Source organism: Petaurus breviceps, unplaced genomic scaffold (genome assembly GCF_028583685.1).
Source record: "Petaurus breviceps papuanus isolate PSGF00001 unplaced genomic scaffold, PetGlider_PUasm1.0 126, whole genome shotgun sequence".
NCBI classification, from domain to species: Eukaryota; Metazoa; Chordata; class Mammalia; order Diprotodontia; family Petauridae; genus Petaurus; species Petaurus breviceps.
Window position 1 is genome coordinate 32,728,659 of NW_027185655.1, and position 19,209 is coordinate 32,747,867.

Genomic DNA, 19,209 nt, shown 5'->3' on the forward strand with positions numbered 1-19,209 from the left:
TGTTGAAAAAATCTGAAAATATGTTCAATATTCTGTTCCAGCAGACCTCCTGCTTCTGCAAAGTAATAGAATGAGGTATCTTCTCATATCTGTTCCATGAGATTTGTTCTTTGTAATTTTGTAGTGTTCAGTGTAGATTGTTTTGTGGTGTTTTTTTTTTTCCATTTATGCTGTCTTAATTATTGTGGATTTTGTTTTTTGACTCAGCTCGCTTCACTCTGTATCAGTTCATGTTTAAGTCCATGATTTTTTTTTTAAATCACATTTATTGTTTCTTATAGTTTGATGTATATGGGGCCTTTTTATCATTGCCCTCCTTTGAGTATATGTCTAGTAATAGGATCTCTGGATAACGGGTATGGACATATTAGTCACTTTATTTGCATGATTCCAGAATGCTTTCCAAAGTGGTCGTATGGATTCACAACTCTACCAACAATTGCACTATTGTATGATTGTTACTAGTTTGCAAATAAGAACTTTCATATCCTTTGTCCCCTTATCTATCTGGGAATGGGTGTGTCTGTGTGTATGTGTATGTGTGGTGCAAAGGGAGTTCATTTATATACATATACACAGATATATCTGTTAATAGTTGATAACATCTTGTATACCAAACCCTTAATTGAGAAGTTTGATATAAAACTTTTTTTTTCCCATTTAGCCTGTTGATTGGAATAATTATCTTTATTTTACCAATGGAGATACTGAAGCTGAGGGATTAAATAACTTGCCCAGAGTCCCACAGCTAATTGATCTGAACACTGGGTCTTTCTGACTCCTGACCCTGTGTGCTTTAAACCCCATGAAAGCAAGGACTATTTGGTATGTCTTTTTTTTTTAATCTCCCAACATACAGTAGGTACTCAATAAATGCTAGACCAATTCCAAGTCCAAGTCCCGTGTCCAACATGGCAAGATTTTTTTTCAGTAACTAGCTAGATGCCCTGATTCGTAAAAGAGTTGATTTATAATAATATAAAACACAACTTTTTTTTTCAATATATATCTCGTGTGTAAAATCAAGTTAATTTTTATGTATGAATATGGCTAGATAAACTGCTATGAAAACTTATGTCCCATGGAATTCTGTCAAGAAAAATGAATCTAGGTAGCAATGTTAGACCTTTGGCTTATGTAATACTCTAGTGAACAGTGGCGGCTCCTTACCTTCTTGACTACTTTTTCCCATTTCCAGTCATCTTAACAGCCTTATCTCTTGAGCTTCTATCTGCTTAAATTATATATATATATATATATATATATATATATATATATATATGCACAATTCTTATCCTCTGGTTTGTATATAAAATATATTAAAAATCCATTTTTTTTCTTCAGAGTTTTGACAATCAGTCATAATTGTTTCTGATCCTGACTTTTGAATTGCAGCTTTTTCAGCAATGTGCTATCAAAATATTGAATAGAATCAGAGGCTGAGAGTTGGAAGGATTTTGAATAAACTTTGCCCATTCTAACCCAAACCTAAAATAGGATCATCTCCATAACATATCAGTGCTGACCGTTCAAATTTTGCTAAAGACTTTCAGTGAGGGGTAACCCACCACCTCCTAAGGAAACCCACGCTGTTTTTTGACAGCTCTGTGAGCAAAGTTTCCTTAAGCCTAAGTTTTCTGGCAATTTCTGCCTTCCCCCCCTTTTTCCCTTGGGGGCTAAGCAGAGCAAATCTATTCCTTTTTTTTGAATGATAGCCCTTAAAATAACTTGAAAACAGCTCTCATATCCTTTCCATGACCCCTCCCTTCCCCCAAATAATTTCAGCATAAAACATCCCAAGTTCCTTCAACTGATTCTCATATGGCATAAGATCAGGGTCCTTCCCCATTCACGTTATCCTTCAGGACATTCTTCTCATTATCAATGTTCTTATTAAGCCAAAACTGGTCAAAAATACTCTAGATGTGGTTTGGCAGAGCAATACTTTTATTATCTTCACAGGCCTGTACATGAGGCCTTTCAGTGCAGCCTAAAATTGTTTGGGCTTTTGGCTGCCATGTTGCACTATTGATTTAATAAATTTACAGTTTAGTAAGATCCCCAGATTGTTTTCAGATGAATTGCTAGTTAGCCACAACTCCGAATTGTACTTGCAAAGATGATTTTTTTAAGCCTTTGTTTCACAGTATTAATTTTGGCTCATTTTTCTATCCTGCCAAGATTCTTTTTGAATTCTGACTCAGTGGCTAGCTACCCCTTCTGGCTCTGTATCTTCTGTAAATTGGATAAGCATGTTTTCTATGCCTTTAGCCAAGCCACTGATAAAAATGTTCAATAGTAGGGTGCCAGACAGAGAGGTCCCTGGGATATTCCAATGAAGACTTTCTTCCATGCTGACGTTAAACTAGGAATGATTTCTTGGGTCTGACCATTCGGCTTGTACCTAATCCACTTAACTGTACTATTGCCTCTTTTGTCACATGTTTGGCCAGAATGTATGTAATCGGTGTGTGGCTCTTGATGTGTCAGTCTAATAGCTATACCACAAGTGACATAAGGTGTCTGTTATGACCATTTTTGATGAAATCATGCTCAGTCTTTTTGATTGCTACTTCTTTTCTAGATATTCATCATTGTTGTTCAGCCCGTTAGTTGTATCTGACTCTTCATGACCCAGAATGGGGTTTTCTTGGCAAAGATACTGGAGTGGTCTGCCGTTCCCTTTCCCAATGAATTAGGCAAACAGGATGAAGTGCCTTGCCCAGGGTCACGCAACTAGGAAATGTGTGAGGCCAAATTTGAACCCAGGTCTTCCTGGTCCAGGCCCAGTGCTCTTTCCACCTAGCCTCCTGGATGCCTAGATGTTTATTAGCCATCCCTTTAAATATTATATTCTGGGATGTTCTTAGGAAGCTAAAACTCCCTGGGGTATTGTCTGTTACCCTATCTTTTGAAAATTGGGGGGGGGGTTTACTGTGCTGTATTCCTGTAGTACCTCACCTGTTCCCCAGGCTTCCAGAGATTCTTGAGTGGTTCCATATCTGCCAGTTTTTAGAACCCTGATATTTACGTGGGACAGGTGATAAACTTCCCAAGGTGGGTATCTTTGTTACTTTCTCCTTACTTATTGTGACTATCAGTTCCCTCCTATTAGCCACCAGTTTCTGCCCAATCTGGTCCGGGCATCATTCTCCGTGGCAGAGCAGATGATGAAACCAGAGTTCTGGATCTCTACCATCTGCCAAAAGTCCTCTTTGGATTCTCCTCTTTCTCCTACTGTGACTGAATTAAGTACTTGTGATCACATACTGAGGCAGTGGGTGTGTTTGGCCTAGAGATAAGTGTTTCTCATCTGCTAGAATGGTTTTGGAAAGAAAACTATGTTCAAGGCACCTTTACCTCCTCATCTCTGAAAATCTTTCATTTCATGCCTCTGGTCAAAGCTCAGGTGCATTACGAAGGTGTTTTTTTTTTTTTTTGTTTTGATCCCCAAAAGTAACAGAAGGATTCTGTCTATATTTTTCTCTTTACTTGCCCATTTACTCTAAGAGACAATTTCCTCTGGAAAATTGGCAGGTCCAAGGAAGGGATCAAGGTTTTGTGAACTCCTTTCAGCTTCAGCATTTTGTAGCTTTGACTGCTGCCGGCATGCCCTTCTTCCTCTGAAGAAATGGCAGTGTAGCTCCTGTTGAAGCCAAGAGGAGGAACAAATGATGCTACTGGCTGTTGACAGAAGTGTAATCAGGAGGAACAAGGTCTGGGCTCTGGGACCTATGGATGATTCCATAATAACCATCTTTGGAAGGCTCATGACATTGAGATAATGAACCATAAAATATCCCAGTAAGGGAGGCAGTATGAAGGGGTGGCCAGTTTCGCTAACTTACAGCAAAAAATTGACACTTGGAAGACCCCCAAATAAAAATTTTCCAAGCTTAGGTCTGCAAGATACTAGCTTGTGTAAGTTATTTTACTATGTAATGGGCAAGGACGATGAAGAATTTTTTTAGATTAAAATCTGAAATTACTTAAAATTTACTTTTTTAAATTTAAAAGATGTGACATAAGTTCAAGAGACATAGTTTCTGGATAACTAATAAATTTATTAATTATGACTAGTGAATGATTAATAAAAAAGATGCTCTTTCTCTCATAAACCAAAGGCCTCTCAAGAAGGCCTCTTTGACACACACCCTTGAAAGAGTGGGTGTTCCTACAGAAGGGAATTCACTCTGATTGGTTAATAATTAATGAGAGAATAACTATTATAATTAGAGGTGGCCTTCTTTTAATGAAGGGAAGGTAATATGACAGATCATATCACTCATGGACCAAGAGGGACTGTTCTCAAACTAGACTTCTCCCAACTCAGGCAATCTAGACAAAGGGATCTGACCTTCACCCCCACCCCTCCCAAGCCTGAGTAGAACACAATGAGTGGCAAATAATCTGGATTAGATTTTCTTTTTAAGATTTTCTAGTTGGGTGAGGTAACAATTACAACTAGAAAGATGGTCAAGGGAGGGTAAATTTTTTGGCAAGTTTGGAAATAGAATAGAGAAATCTTAATCTCAATTAATTGATTATTAATATGAGAGACATAATTATCTTTCAATATCTAAATGCATATTTGAAATTAATTTTTAAAAATACTGTTAAGTCAACTAAAATTAATGCTTTATATTTTCACTCATGTATATATCATTAGTTTTAAACTACTTTTGTGAGGCAGGTTATTATTAATCCATGTTATTACAATGAATATTTAAAAATGCTAACTACTAAACAATGTGAAGAATACATAAAGGGCATTGTGTCTGTCCTAGAGGAGCACATAGTCCCTGAAAGGTGTATTTGTGTATACATGAAAAGGAATTGTAAAAAAGTGTGATGTAGTACTTTCAAAGGAAAACATGTACGTTAACAAGATTAGTTTTATAATCTCCAATTCCCCAGGCTTGTAGATGGAAGAGAGATGTTCCCAATTCAGGGAATATCTTCTTGTGCTACCTCTGACAAGCATTTAAGTATCTTTTCTACTTGGCACACAAATAGAAGAAATAAATTTGGAGGATTTGTGAGTCAATCAGCAGAGAATACCAGGGGAAAATTCCTAACTAGACTGAAAACTTGTGGTAGGAATAGATTTTTATTGTTTTCTCTCTTATTAGTTTTATTTCCTGTGTATATATGTGTGTGTATGTATGTTTACATCATTCATTTCCACAAGGTTTTGAGTTACAAATTTTCTCCCCATCTTTCCCCTACCACTACCCCAAAACAGTGATCCCACTGTATACCACCTCCCCCAATCTGCTCTCTCATAATATCCTCCTCCATACCCCCTCCGACTTTCCAGTAGGGCAAGATGAATCTCTATACCCCAGTGCCTGTATATCTTATTTCCCAGTTGTATGTAAAAATATATATAATTATACATACATATATGTATATACACATACATACATATATATATATTTTTTAAACATTTGATTTTAAAACTTTGGATTCCAGATTCTTTCCCTTTCTCCCTCATCACCCACCCTTACTGGGAAGATAAGCAATTCAATACAGGTTGTACGTGTATAGCTATGAAAAACATTTCCATAGTGGGTATGTTGTAAAAGATTGACTATACTTCCCTCCATCCTATCCTGACCCCCACTTGTTCTATTCTCTACTTTGACCCTGTCTCTTTTCAAAAATGTGGGCTTCCAACTTCCCTCCCCCCCAACCAGCCCTCCCCTCCATCATCCCCCATCTCATCTCTTTCCTCCTACTCTCCAATAGGGCAATATACCCTATTTAGTGTGTATGTCATTCCCTCCCTAAGCCAAATTCAATGAGAGCAAGGTTGACCCATTCCCTTTTGCCCTCCTGTCCTTCCCCTCCATTGTAACAGTTTTCTCTTGCCTCTTCTATGTGAGATAGTTCACCCCATTCTGTCTCTCCCCATCTCCTCTCTCAGCTCTCAGTTTCGCTTAAGGGTCTTCTCTTCCTATTCAGCTGGTCCTGTGCCCTCTTTGTGTACCAGTACACGTATGTACATATACTCCCATGCGTATTCATATGCCCATATACCCTCCTATGTAGACATACACCTTTATATCCCCTTCAACTATTCTGATACTGAGAAAAGTTTCATAAATTACAATTATTGTTTTTCCATGTGGGAATGTAAATAGTTCAACTTTGGTAAGTTTCTTATGATTTCTTTTCTCTGTTTAACTTCTCATGCTTCTTGTATCTGAATGTCAAATTTTCTATTTAACTCTGGTTTTTTCATCAAGAATGCTTGAAAGTCCTCTATATCATTGAATGACCATATTTTCCCCTGCTGGGTAGGTGATTCTTGGTTTTAATCCCGCTCCTTTGACCTCCAGAATATCATATTCCAAGCCCTTCAATCCCTCAGTGTAGAAGCTGCCAGATCCTGCATTATCCTGATTGTGTTTTCACAATATTCAAATTGTTTTTTCCTGGCTGCTTGTAATATTTTCTCCTTGATCTGAGAACTCTGGAACCTGGCTATAATATTCCTAGGAGGCTTTTTGGGGGGGATCTTTTTCAGGAGGTGATTGGTGGATTCTTTCAACCTCTATTTTGCCTTCTGGTTCTAAAACATCAGGGCAATTTTCCTTGAGAATTTCTTGAAGGATGATTCCTAGGTTCTTTTTTGATAATGGCTTTCAGGTAGTCCAATAATTTTTAAATTATCTCTCCTGGATCTATTTTCCAGGTCAGTGGTTTTTTTCCAGTGAGATATTTCACATTGTCTTCTATTTTTTCATTCTTTTGGATCTGTTTAATAGTATCTTGATTTCTCATAAAGTCACTAGCTTCCATTTGCTCTAATTCTGAAGGAATTATTCTCTTCAGTGAGCCTTTGAGATTCTTTTTCCATCTTGCAAATTCGGCTTTTTAAGGCATTCTTCTCCTAAATCGCTTTTTGAGTCTCTTTTGCCATTTGAGTTAGTTTATTTTTTAAGGTGTTATTTTCTTCAGTCAAATTGTTGCCTCTCTTTTCATGATTTTCTGGTATCATTCTCATTTCTTGTCCCAATTTTTCCTCCACTTCTCTTATTTGGTTTTCAAAATCCTTCTTAAGGTCCTCTATGGCCTGTAACCAGTTCATATTTTTCTTGGAAGCGTAGTTGTCTTCCTCCCATCCCATGCTTTGATCCTTTTTGTCCCCCAAAAAAGGAGTCCAAAGTCAGATTGCTTTGCTTCTTTTGCTTGCTGATGTTGCCACTCAATTACTTGACTTTTGAGCTTTTTGCCACAGTAGAATTCAGCTTCCAGAGAGGAGAGCTTTGTCCTAAATTGCTGGGGGTTTTGCAGCTGCAGGAGCTATTAGTTGGGTACCCTCTCATAAGCCTCCACTGGCTGTGGCAAACTGGTCACGCACCCCAGGATCTCCACCCTAGACCACAATCCAGATCCAAGCAGGTTAAAGCAAGAGTGATTACCCCTCAGTCTAGTTGCTTGGTCCCCTTACAGTTTGTAGGCCTGGAGCTCTGAAGCAGCCAGGGGGCGGCGGCTGCATGCCTCAGAGCCTCAGCCACTTCTCGCCCTGGGGGCAAAGGCTGGACCGCACTCCGGGACTCTGGGATACCAAAGTCCACACTGCACTGACCTCTCACTTTGTCTTTGGCATATATGGGTTGATAATTCTGGAAACCACCACGTCTGCTGGTGATCCACTCTCCTGAAGTCATTTCTAGTCACAGCTGGTTGGGGCTCCCTGAGGCTAAAACCAAACCTTAGACTCACAGTGGGCTGTGCATGGCTCCCAGCATGCTACACTCGTACCCTCTTGCCGGTCTATTGGGCTGTCTTCAGCGGTAGGTTTGTTTCTCTCTTTCACTTTGTGGGTTCTGTAGCCCTAAAGTTTGTTAAATTTTTTATAGGTATTTGAGGTGCTTATGGGGGGAGCGCCGGGAGTCTTCCTGCTTCCACACTGTCATCTTGGCTCCCCCTCCTTGTGTGTATGTATGTGTATGTGTGTGTGTGTGTGTGTGTGTGTGTGTGGTATACATAGACTCGTACACACACACACACACACACACACACATATATAGTCTCAAATGTTCAGCTGATTTTTTCATGTGTGTACTTTTGTCTCTGAAAATAAAACTAAAACCAAGAGGAAAACAGTAGTTTTCTCAGTAATAGTTTCATAAAAATAAGTTGTGTCTAATTTAGACTACCTCAGATAATAATTTAGATCAGGGATTTTAAAGCTGGTATCCTTGGACTTTTTAATATTTTGATAATCATATTTCAGTATCATTGGTTTCTTTTCTACCCCTCTATATTCAAAACAGTTATTCTGAGAAGAGGTTCATAGGCTTCATTAGACTGCCCAAGAGGACCATGACACAGAAAAGGTTCAGAGCCCCTGATTTCGAGGGATTGAACAAAGCCTGGTGTGGATCTGGAGAGCTGAGATAAATGGGGACAATCTTTCCCCTGTGTACCTGGGAGAGTGATTGTGAAACTGCTGTCTCTAAAGATGCCAATAATTTCTTAATCACCACATCTGTTGGCCTTTTCCAGTTGTCATCTTTCTGGCTGTTTCTTCAGCATTTGACACCTTTTTCCTCTTGGATTCTCTCCTTTCTCTGAGTTTTTATGACCCTGTTCTCTCTCAATTCTTTCTATTTAAAGGTTCTCTCTCAGTCTTCCCTTCTGTTTTATTATTCATATAACACTCTCATGATGAGCTTTGTGCTGGGCCCTTTTTCTTCTTGGAATCAAGGATTCTTAACTTTTTTTGTGTCATGGATCCAAGTGACAGTCTGATAAAGCCTATGAGCCTCTCCTCAAAAAAAAGTTTTTAAATGAATAAAATACATATAAAGTAAATCAATTACACTGAAATACAATTATCAAAATACTAAAAAAAAATTGTGTTCCTAGATCCAATGTGACTAACCTTTGCTCTATATTCTCTCACTTGGTGTTCTCAGTTCCCATGAGTCTAACTATCTTTATGGAAATAACCCCCAGATCTTTCTGTCTAATCTTAGTCTCTGTACTGCCAGTCACTTTTCAAACTGGATGTCGTGTAGACATCTCAAACTCAACAAATTCCAAACAGAATTAGTTGTTTTCTTATATCCCTTTCCAACTACAACTTTCTTTTGAGGACCACCATTCTTCCAGTCATTCCATTTTCAACCTTGGGTGGCTTGTGGATAAGAGTGTTAAGTCTAGAGTCAGGAAGACCTGAGTTCAGATTTGGCCTTAGACAGCAGCTTTGTGATCTTGGGCAAATCAGTTAACCTCTTTTTGCCTCAATTTGCCTTCAGTGTTCCTGCAGAATAGAGATAATAAGAGGTACCTCCCAGGGTTGTTGTGAGGATCAAATGAGATAATATTGATAAGGCACTTAGTGCAGTACAGAAGCAGGTAGCAGATTGAGGTTATAAGGACCAGAATTAGGGTGGAAGCAGTATGAGTCAGGAAGCCAGAATAAATCCTAGAGGTGTCTTGGAGACCAAAGTGAAAGGACTTGACAAATACTCATGAGTTACAGGTGTGAGAGGCAAGAGTCAAAGGTAACTTCAAGGTTATAAACCTGGCTGACAGCAATAGAGAAACTGAGTAAAAGAAGACCATGTTTAAGGGGGAGGGCTGCTGTGATTGGCCTTACAGTGAGACATTTAGTGTTCAGCCAGTGAATTTTGTGGTGTTGGTAGGACAGCAAAGTGAAAATGTTGAGCATGAAGTTAGAGATGCTCTTATGAGAGATTGGAGTTTAGCTAGCTAAATTTGGAAACAGGTGACCTCACCAGAGAATGTATAGAGACAGAAGAGTGTAGCCATGAAGAATACTCCACTTAGAGGGCAGAAGGAGAAAGAAGAACTAGTGAGGAAATATTCAGATCAGGGAATTAACCAGGAAGTTATGGAAGACTTGGAAGGAAGAAAGGTGGTCAACAGAAGGAAGACCTTGAGTGGGAAAGGGGAATTTAACCATATAGCATGTGGGTTTTAGAGGGAAATAGTGAAAGTGGTGGGAAGAGGACAAGGATTAGAGGGAATTAGTCAAGGTAAAAAGTACAAAGAGCCCAGGATTAGTTGGCAATTAAACATGAATCATGAATAAAAAGAATATCAGAAATTTTAGTGTCAGTGGAAATTTTTTTTCACCAAAATTAAATGTACTACTGTTATTAAGTACTCTGTTTATAGCAAGAAGTGAGGTGTATTTGTACATTTTAAAGCTGTTATATTGGGATAGTTCTTGCCTATTCTAAGTTATTTAATACTTTTAAAGGGTGCCATCTAATGGTAGCTCTATGATTTATAAATCAGCTCCCAGGGGAATTTTATAAAGTGGTAGAATGCAGCAATCCTGTTTCAGGGCTCAGGCTATATATACATTAAATAGGAAGTCATAACATCTGGCTACAGTATTAACAGATATGCACTGCAATGACTTTTAATTGACACTGATACTACTTTATAGTGATGAATAGGTTTATAACTTAAAAAAAATCTATATATATCCTAAGTTTCAGCTGCGAAAAGTTTGAATGTTTGTCTTTTGGGAGTACACATGTTTAATAATCAAAAGCTTAGCAGACTTCAAATATCATTTGCTTTAGACAAGCCCCTAATAAATAGTGCAGTGTAGCTTAATGGAAGACTCAGATGTGGACTGGAAACTTATTGGATGTTTGGGCAATTTGCTTTAAATCTCTTTCTATTTAAGGTTCCTCATTTGCAGAATGAGAGTAATATTCACAGAGCCTAACTCATCCTTCACAAGTGCTGTAATAAAAATGAATTCTCATAAAACATTTGTTATGTGCCAGGAACTATTTTCAGTACTAGGAGTATAAATGCAAGAAAGCAAGTCAACCAGTGTTCTTATATTTTTTTTTTTTCAGTTTTTTGACTTTGTTATAGTATCTCTTGATGTCTTTTGGAGTCATTAGCTTCAACATGACCATTTTTACTTTTTAAGGCATTATTTTTCTTCAGCTTTTTTGTGCTTTTTTTTGACAAGTTAACTCTCTTTTCATAATTTTCTTGCATTGCTCTCATGTCTTTCCCCAATTTTTCCTCTTCACTTTTAAAAATATTTTTTTCTTTTCCTTCTTTTTGCTTCTTTTAAATCTTCCTTTAGCTCTTCTAGAAATTCTTGTTGGGCTTGTGTCTAATCTTCATTTTTTTTTTCTTTCAGGCTTTGCTTTTAGATGTTTTCAAGTTGATTTCTTCTTCTGAGTTTGTGTCCTGAACTTCCCTGTCACTGTAGTTTTTATGGTCAGGTTCTTTGTTGTTGTTTACTCACTTTCCAGACTGTTTCTTGACTTTGAACTTTAGGTTTGAGTTGGACTCTGTTCACCTCAGGTGGTGTGAATGATGGGCCTGAGCTTCTATAGTTTGGGGATCTATAGGTTTTGGTGTTTCCAAAGTAGTGTGATCTGTGGAAACATCTGGTCACTGTCCATGTTATTCCTGGTCCGCTCTCTGGTCATTATACAGGTAGGGCCTCTACTCCCTTGTGACTGTAACTGTTCCTCTCCACCCTGAAACTATGACCCAGAACTGGGTAGTGGGTGACAGGACTGCCAAATGTCACCGATCCTGTTCACAATGCTAGTAAAGGGATCCTTGAGATCTCTTTCTGACCCAGGTATTCAGTCTCCTTACTGTCCTTGGGCACTGCTCCTGTTATTCTGCCCCATTGCCTGTAGCCAGTGCCCCTACCAGTATGCCGAGCTCCCAGCCAGCCACTACCCTAGTGTGCTCAGACCTCTTTATCTGCCTTCTTAAGCTGCCATAGACGGGAAAAATGACTGACTGTGACTTTTTGTTGGTTTTCCTACTCAGTTTGGTTTGATGAGCTTTTTTCAGTTGTTATAGAGGGTATGTTGGGAGAGCCGGGCAAAAATATTGACTTCATTCCATCATCTTGGCTCTTCCACCTCCCCCTCCGCTCCTCCGCTGCTCTTACATTGTAATAGGGAAGGAAGCACATAAGGGGAACTGGGAGTGGGGGAGGGTCTTGATATTTGAACATGATGTTGTGGAGCTCTGGGCCCTAGCAAGGTAACAGGAAAACTTTCCTGTCCAGTTAGTTTCTGCCCATCTGTTTTTGGAGTACATCTTAAAAAAAAAAAAGGTATCCATACTTTTGCCCCTAAATTTTTGTGTCCTAAGACTTACATGCACTTTAATTTCCTTTTCAGATGATCCAGTTCAGAAAGGAAAATGAAAGGCAATGGGCAAAGCTGTGTTGAAGAACACCTGTATTTGGAATTTTCCCATCAGGTGGATAATTGTATCTTCCCCTTGCATACATCTGTAGCCTTGTTTCTGTTATCATATTGTGACTGCAAAGAATTCGGAGTTTTCTTAGTCTCCGACAAAGAGAATACAGATGTTCCTCTTTTACTAACTGTACTTCCCCAGGGTCTGGAAGTTCAGATCATCTCAAGGCAGGAGCTGCCAGTAATGGTCCAGAGCTGCTGTTTACCAGTGGTAGTGAAGAAAGCCGACAATTTCTGTCGAGCAGGACTCTCTGTCACCTTAAGACACATAATACAGAAAACATATGAAGCAGATACATCGAAGAAGGAAGTTTTGGAACTGTTGGGTTTTAAGAAGACCTGTTTAAAAGCATGTGCTGAAGTGAGTATATCATTTATTTTTCTTCTTCTACTGCTACTTAAAAATAAAGTCTATATTCATACCATAGAATGAACCCCTTAACAACCTGGTCCCAACCTACCTTTCTAGCTTTATTATGTATAAATGACTCTCCCTGTACTGGGTAGTCATTCAAAAACTGACCTTCTTGCTGTTTCTCAGATACAACAATTTATGTCCCATTTTCCCCCTAGTGATCTGCTTAAGCACCATCTCCTGAGTGAAGCTGTTCTGAATCTCTCCCCACTTCCACCCCATCCCTAAAGGCTCATGTATCTACTTTATTTATAGTTATATCTCTTATATGGTAAATAGTATAGTTTGTTGGTTAGTTGTTGTCCTTTGGTCTTGAAGAGGACCAAAAGACATTACTATATTTTGACTGATCAGACTGATATGAGTTCAGAATGCTCTGCTACATACAAGTCAGGCACAAATAGTCCATGTGAACGTTTGGGGTAGATTCTCTAAATTTCTGCACTTCTTGCATTTCTTTTGCACTACTTCAGTTCTTCTTTGCTCATAGAGCACAGCCCCTTCTTTGATGCGGTGATGCCATGCTGGGTGGTCCTTAGCCAGTGACTCTTACATCACGCAATCAGTTCCAGAGTTCTTCAGAGAGACTTTGAGAGTGTCCTTGTAGTGCCTCTTCTGACCACCACGTAAGCATTTGCCTTGTGTGAGTTCTCTATAAAATAGTCTTTTAGGCAAATACACATTTGGCTTTCAAACAATGTGGACACCCCATTGGAGCTGCACTCTCTGCAGTAGAGTTGGAATACTTGGCAGTTTAGTTCAAGAAAGGACCTCAGTGTCCAGTACCTTATCTTGCCAGATGATTTTCAGATTCTTTCTAAGATAATTCAGATGGAAATGATTCCGTTTCCTGGCATGACACTGGTGGACTGTCCAGGTTTCACGGACATACAACAATGAGGTCAGCACAACAGCTCTGTAGACCTTCAGTTTGGTAGGCAATCTAATACCTCTTCTTTCCGACTCTTTCCTTTGGAGCCTCCCAAGCACTGAGCTAGTGTAATGGCCATGCATGAGGCAACCTCATTATCAACCAGTATCCATCCCTGGAAAGTATATTGCCAAGATGAGTGAACTTATCCACAGCATTCAAAATGTCTCTATTTACTGTACCTGACGGTTGCACGTATGGATGACGTAGCGCTGGCCAGCGGAGCACCTGTGTTTTCTTGGTGTTGCTTGTTAGGCCAAAATTAGCACAAGCAGCAGAAAATTGATCCACACTTTGTTACATCTCAGTTTCCTAGGCTGCATTGAACAAAAAAATCATGTACCAACTCTCTCTCCACTTTAGTCTTGGCTTGTATCCTCTTCAAGTTAAATAATTTACTATCAATGCAGTAGCTGACCGTGATGCTGTGTTCATCTTCATCAAAAAAATCTGACAACATGACTTGATGTTTGTGAGTGTTCTGACCTGGATGAGTAAATGCAGTGCTGCATACCGAATCTCTGAAAGCTGCCCAGTCTTTTTCTGCTATACTGTTACCAAGTGTGTGTTGGCTCAGCTTTCCCTCCAATTTAGCAATGAACTGTTCCTGCTCAGAGAAGTGCTCCGATTTGTTGACATTAAGTCTTCTGGTAGTCATTTTGCCTTGGCGCCATTTTTGTTGAATGTGAATATTTAGCTTGGAGAGGATATGTCTGTGATCAGTGTAGCACTCTGTACCACATATTACCTTCATCTCTTTTATATCCTTTCTGTTTCTTCTCCTTATAATGACATAGTTTATTAAATGCCAATGTTTTCTAGAGTGAAGGTGAATCCATGAAATTGTATTGCATTTAGGTAAGTAGAAGACAGTGTTGGTGACTAGAAGGTCATGGGATGCACAAGTCTTAAGTAGCAAGTGACCATTGCTGTTGCACTTTCCAGCTCCATTCCTCCCAAGGACTCCTTTCCATGTCTGGTAGTCTGTGCTTACACTTGCATTAAAGTCACCCAGAATTATAGACTTGTCCTCTTTTGGCACAGTCATGATTAGGGTCTCCACGTCTCCATAAAATTTTTCTTTGACCTCATCAGGGTTTGTTATAGTTGGGGCATAGGAACTGAAGATGATGGCATGGTGTTTTCCTGCAAGTGGCAGTTGCATTGTCACAAGCCTGTCATTCACTCCTTTTGGTAGGCATACAAGTTTCTTGACTAGATTAGTTTTGATTGCAAACCCTATGCCAACTTCATGGGGCACTCTTTCACTTTGGCCGCTCCAGAAAAATGTCTATCCTTCTCTGACTTTAGTAAGCTGACCTTCATTTGCCAATCTTATTTCACTCAGGGCTACTATTTGTATATGATACCTGCTGGTTTCTCTTGCAACAAGAACTGTTCATCTTTCAGGTCTACTGGATTTCATGTTGTCCATGAGTGCGAACACATTCCATGTACCATTGGCGAGTGAAATTATCTTTGCAAAAATTTTTGTACATTTTTTTGTGTTTTGAGTGCAGGGTGGTAAATAGGCTGGGGTTGGGTAAAGCATACAATTTTTAGGGCACCTTTTCCAGCCCTTCCTCATACCAGGAGATGAGCATTGAGGTCCTTAAAAAGCTGCTCAGACACCCAGCTGGCTTCTGAATCCCACTGCTGTTTCCAGTGGGAAGATGGCCTGGCCTGCCTGGGTGCAGGGTTGTGACTGCAGAATCCAATGCATCGGCCCCTGCTGCTTTGTTGCTTGCCTGTCACCACGAGACTTTGAGAGAGGTAAAAATGGTATAGGTGATGTCTTTTGATTTGTGCATAAATTGTATTTAAGTGAGACAGCATTGCATGAAGTTGCCAGCCTCACTCTTTCCAAAAGTGTCTCAGTCCAGTGGCAGGGCAGAGTCAAGACAATGATGATGGCTTGGGATGCAGTGGATGACCTTAGTGTCTTCGATGTCTAACCAAACTCTACAGCGCCTGCCTTCATGGCCATTTGAACAAATTGTTCCCATCCACCCATTCCACAGGGGATGTCTTCGTATGCTTGGGATAGACATCCTCCCAACTCACCAAAAGGTTTGAGACCCCTTGGTTACCCTCAACCCAGGTTAGCCCATCTGCCAAAAATGGTTTACCAGGGTGTGGCCACTGTGCCTACTACAGCTTCTTGGAACCTTCAGGGAGACTCAGGCAGATCAGGAGGATGCCAAAGGTGGAGAGCAGCCCTCATAACAGAGGTGCTAGTGTTCCCTTAACACACCTGCACCCCACATAGTACACGTCTCCTCTCATAGAGTACAAGCTTCTTGTGGGCAGGGACTCCACCTTTTTGTCTTTGTATCCCCAGCCATTGGCACCTACTATGTGTTTAGTAAATAATTGTGGTTTCATTGATACTTATTATCACCATTTTACAGATAAGGAAAGTGTGACTGAGAGAGGTTAAGTGACCTGTCTGGTGTCAAGCACCTTGTCAATATAAGAGACAGGATTTGGACCCAGGTCTGCCTGACTCCCAGTCCATTACATTATCCATCATGAAGGTGGGTCCTGTTGTCGCTAGCATTTAGATAGTAGTTTAAGGCTTCTAAAAGCTTACAAAGTACTTTACACGTTACGTCATTTGAGTCTCACAGCAACCCTGGGAAATAAGTACAGTTGTTATCCCCATTTTACAGATGAGGAAACTGAGGCTGAGAAAAGGCTGAGAAAGGTGATCTGCCCAGGATTACAAAGCTAGTAAGTGTTCGAGACAGAACTTGAACTCAGGTCTTCAAGTCCAGCACTATTCTCTGAGCCATCTAGCTTCATTGTAACTATAACTTGCTCATATGCATTTGTATGTATGTAGGTATATGTACATATATGTGTGTGTATATATGCCTACACATTTACATATTCTATACTTCTGGTTTGTTCCAAATTCAAAGAGTTCAAAGCAAATGGGTTAATTCCTGGTCTATAGAGAATATGTAAATGTGTAGGCATATATACACACATATATGTACATATACCTACATATATACAAATGGTCCAGAATATCAAGGGAATTGATGAAGAGAAATTCTAGGGAAGGTGGACTAGCTATACCAGATCTCAATCTGTATTATAAAGCAGCAGTCATCAAAACTACTTGGTACTGGCTGAGGAATACAAGAGTGTATCAATGGAATAGATTAGGCACACGAGATTCAGAAGTCAATGACTATAGTAATCTATAGTTTGATAAACCCCAAGATCCTAGTTTTTGGAATAAGAACTCACTATTTGACAAAAACTGCTGGAAAACTGGAATATAGTATGGCAGAAACTGGGCATAGACCATTATCTAACACCATATACCAAAATCAAGTCTAAATGGGTGCATGATCTAGGTATAAAGGCTGATACTGTAAGCAGTCTCGGAAAATAAGGAATAGTTTACCTGTCAGATTTGTGTAGAGGGAAAGATTTTATGACTAAACAAGAATTAGAGAACATTATAAAATGTAAAATGGATAATTTTGAACCATTTATTCTTCCAAATTTAAAATCTTGTGTGTCTAGGCCACCTTCTCTAGCATTTCTTTTCATTAATTCCCTTGATATTCTGGACTATTTATTCTTCCAAATGAATTTTGTTACTATTTTTTCTAGCTCTATAAAGTAGTTTTTTGGTATATATAATTTAATTTAGGTAAAATTGTCATTTTTATTATATTAGCTCGACCCAGCCATGAGCAATTGATATTTTTCCAATTAGTTAGATCTGACTTTTTTTGTGTGAAAAGTGTTTTGTAGTTGTGGTCATATAGGTCCTGGGATTGTTTTGGCAGGTAGATTCCCAAATATTTTATAATGTCTACAGTAACTTTAAATGGGATTTCTCTTTCTATCTCTTGCTGTTGAGTTTCATTGGAAATATATAGGAATGCCGAGGATTTATGTGGGTTTATTTTATATCCTGCAACTTTGCCAAATTTATTTATTGTCTCAAGTAGTTTTTACTTGATTCTCTAGGATTCTCTAAGTATATCATCCTATCATCTGCAAAGAATGATAGCTTGGTCTCTTCTTTGCCTAATTTGATTCCTTTGATTTCTTTTTCTTCTCTAATTGCTACTGCTAACATTTTTAGGACCAGATTGAATAAGAGGGGTGATAGTGGATTCCCTTGTTTAACCCCTGATCTTATGGGAAATGCTTCTAGCGTCTACCCATTACATATAATACTTGCTGATGGCTTTAAATAGATGCTACCTATTATTTTAAGGAAGGCTCCATTTATTCCTATACTTTCTAGTGTTTTTAATAGGAATGGATGTTGTATTTTGTCAAAAGCCTTTTCTGCATCTATTGAGATGATCATGTGGTTTCTGCTAGTTTTATTGTGGATATGATCAATTATACTGATGGTTTTCCTAATATTAAACCATCCTTGCATTCCTGGAATAAATTCTACCTGATCAAAGTGTATTATTCTTGAGATAAGTTGCTGTAGTCTTTTTGCTAGTATTTTATTTAGAATTTTTGCATCTATATTCATGAGGGAGATTGGTCTATAATTTTCTTTCTCTGTTTTATCTCTTCCTGATTTAGGTATCAGTACCATATTTGTGTCATAAAAAGAATTTGGTAGGACTCCTTCTTCACTAATTTTCCCAAATAGTTTGTAGAGTATTGGAATCAATTGTTCTTTAAATGTTTGATAGAATTCACTAGTAAATGTATCTGGCCCTGGAGATTTGTTCCTAAGGAGTTGACTGATGGCTTGTTCAATTTCTTTTCCTGAGATGCGGTTAAGTAATTTATTTCCTCTTCAGTTAATCTGGGCAACTTGTATTTTTGTAAATCATCCATTTCCCTAAGATTATCAAATTTATGTGCATACAGTTGGGAAAAATAATACCTAATTATTGTTTTGATTTCCTCTCATTGGAGGTAGATTAACCCTTTTCATTTTTGATACTCATAATCTGGTTTTCTTCTTTCTTTTTTTTATCATATTGACTAAGGGTCTATTGATTTTGTTGTTTTTTTCATAAAACCAGCTCTTAGTTTTACTTATTAATTCAATAGTTTGCTTAATTTCAGTTTTATTAATCTCTCCTTTGATTTTCAATATTTCTAATTCAGTATTTAATTGGGGATTTTGAATTTGTTCTTTTTCTAGGTTTTTAAATTGCATGCCCAATTCGTTGATCTCCCTTTTCTCTAATTTAATCATGTATGCACTCAGGAATATAAAACTTCCCCTAAGAACTGCCTTCAATGTATCCCACAAATTTTGGTATGTTGTCTCATTATTATCATTCTCTTGAATGAAATTACTGATTATTTGTATAATTTCTTGTTTGACCCACTCATTCTTTAGGATTAAATTGTTTAATTTCCAATTAGTTTTTAGTCTGTCTTTCCATGGCCCTTTATTGCATATAATTTTTATGGCATCATGATCTGAGAAGGATGCATTTAATATTTCTGCCTTACTGCATAGAATTGTGAGGTTTTTATGCCCTAGAACATGGTCAATTTTTGCATATGTGCCATGAACTGCTGAGAAGAAAGTATATTCCTTTTTATCCCCATTCAGTTTTCTCCAGAGATCTATCATACCTATCCTCTCTAAAATTCTGTTCACC

General features: G+C 38.5%; 1 protein-coding gene across 3 annotated transcripts in view; it reads left to right on the forward strand.

Annotated features, from left to right (window-relative positions):
* GSTCD (glutathione S-transferase C-terminal domain containing) overlaps positions 1–19,209 on the forward strand; it is a 196,000-nt gene that overhangs the window by 5,666 nt on the left and 171,125 nt on the right. For all 3 annotated transcript variants that reach the window (XM_069094733.1, XM_069094751.1, XM_069094742.1), the window contains exon 2: positions 12,168–12,609. In XM_069094733.1, the coding sequence (XP_068950834.1) occupies positions 12,190–12,609 (420 nt within the window). In that variant the 5' untranslated portion in view covers positions 12,168–12,189. The remainder of the gene's footprint in view (positions 1–12,167; positions 12,610–19,209) is intronic.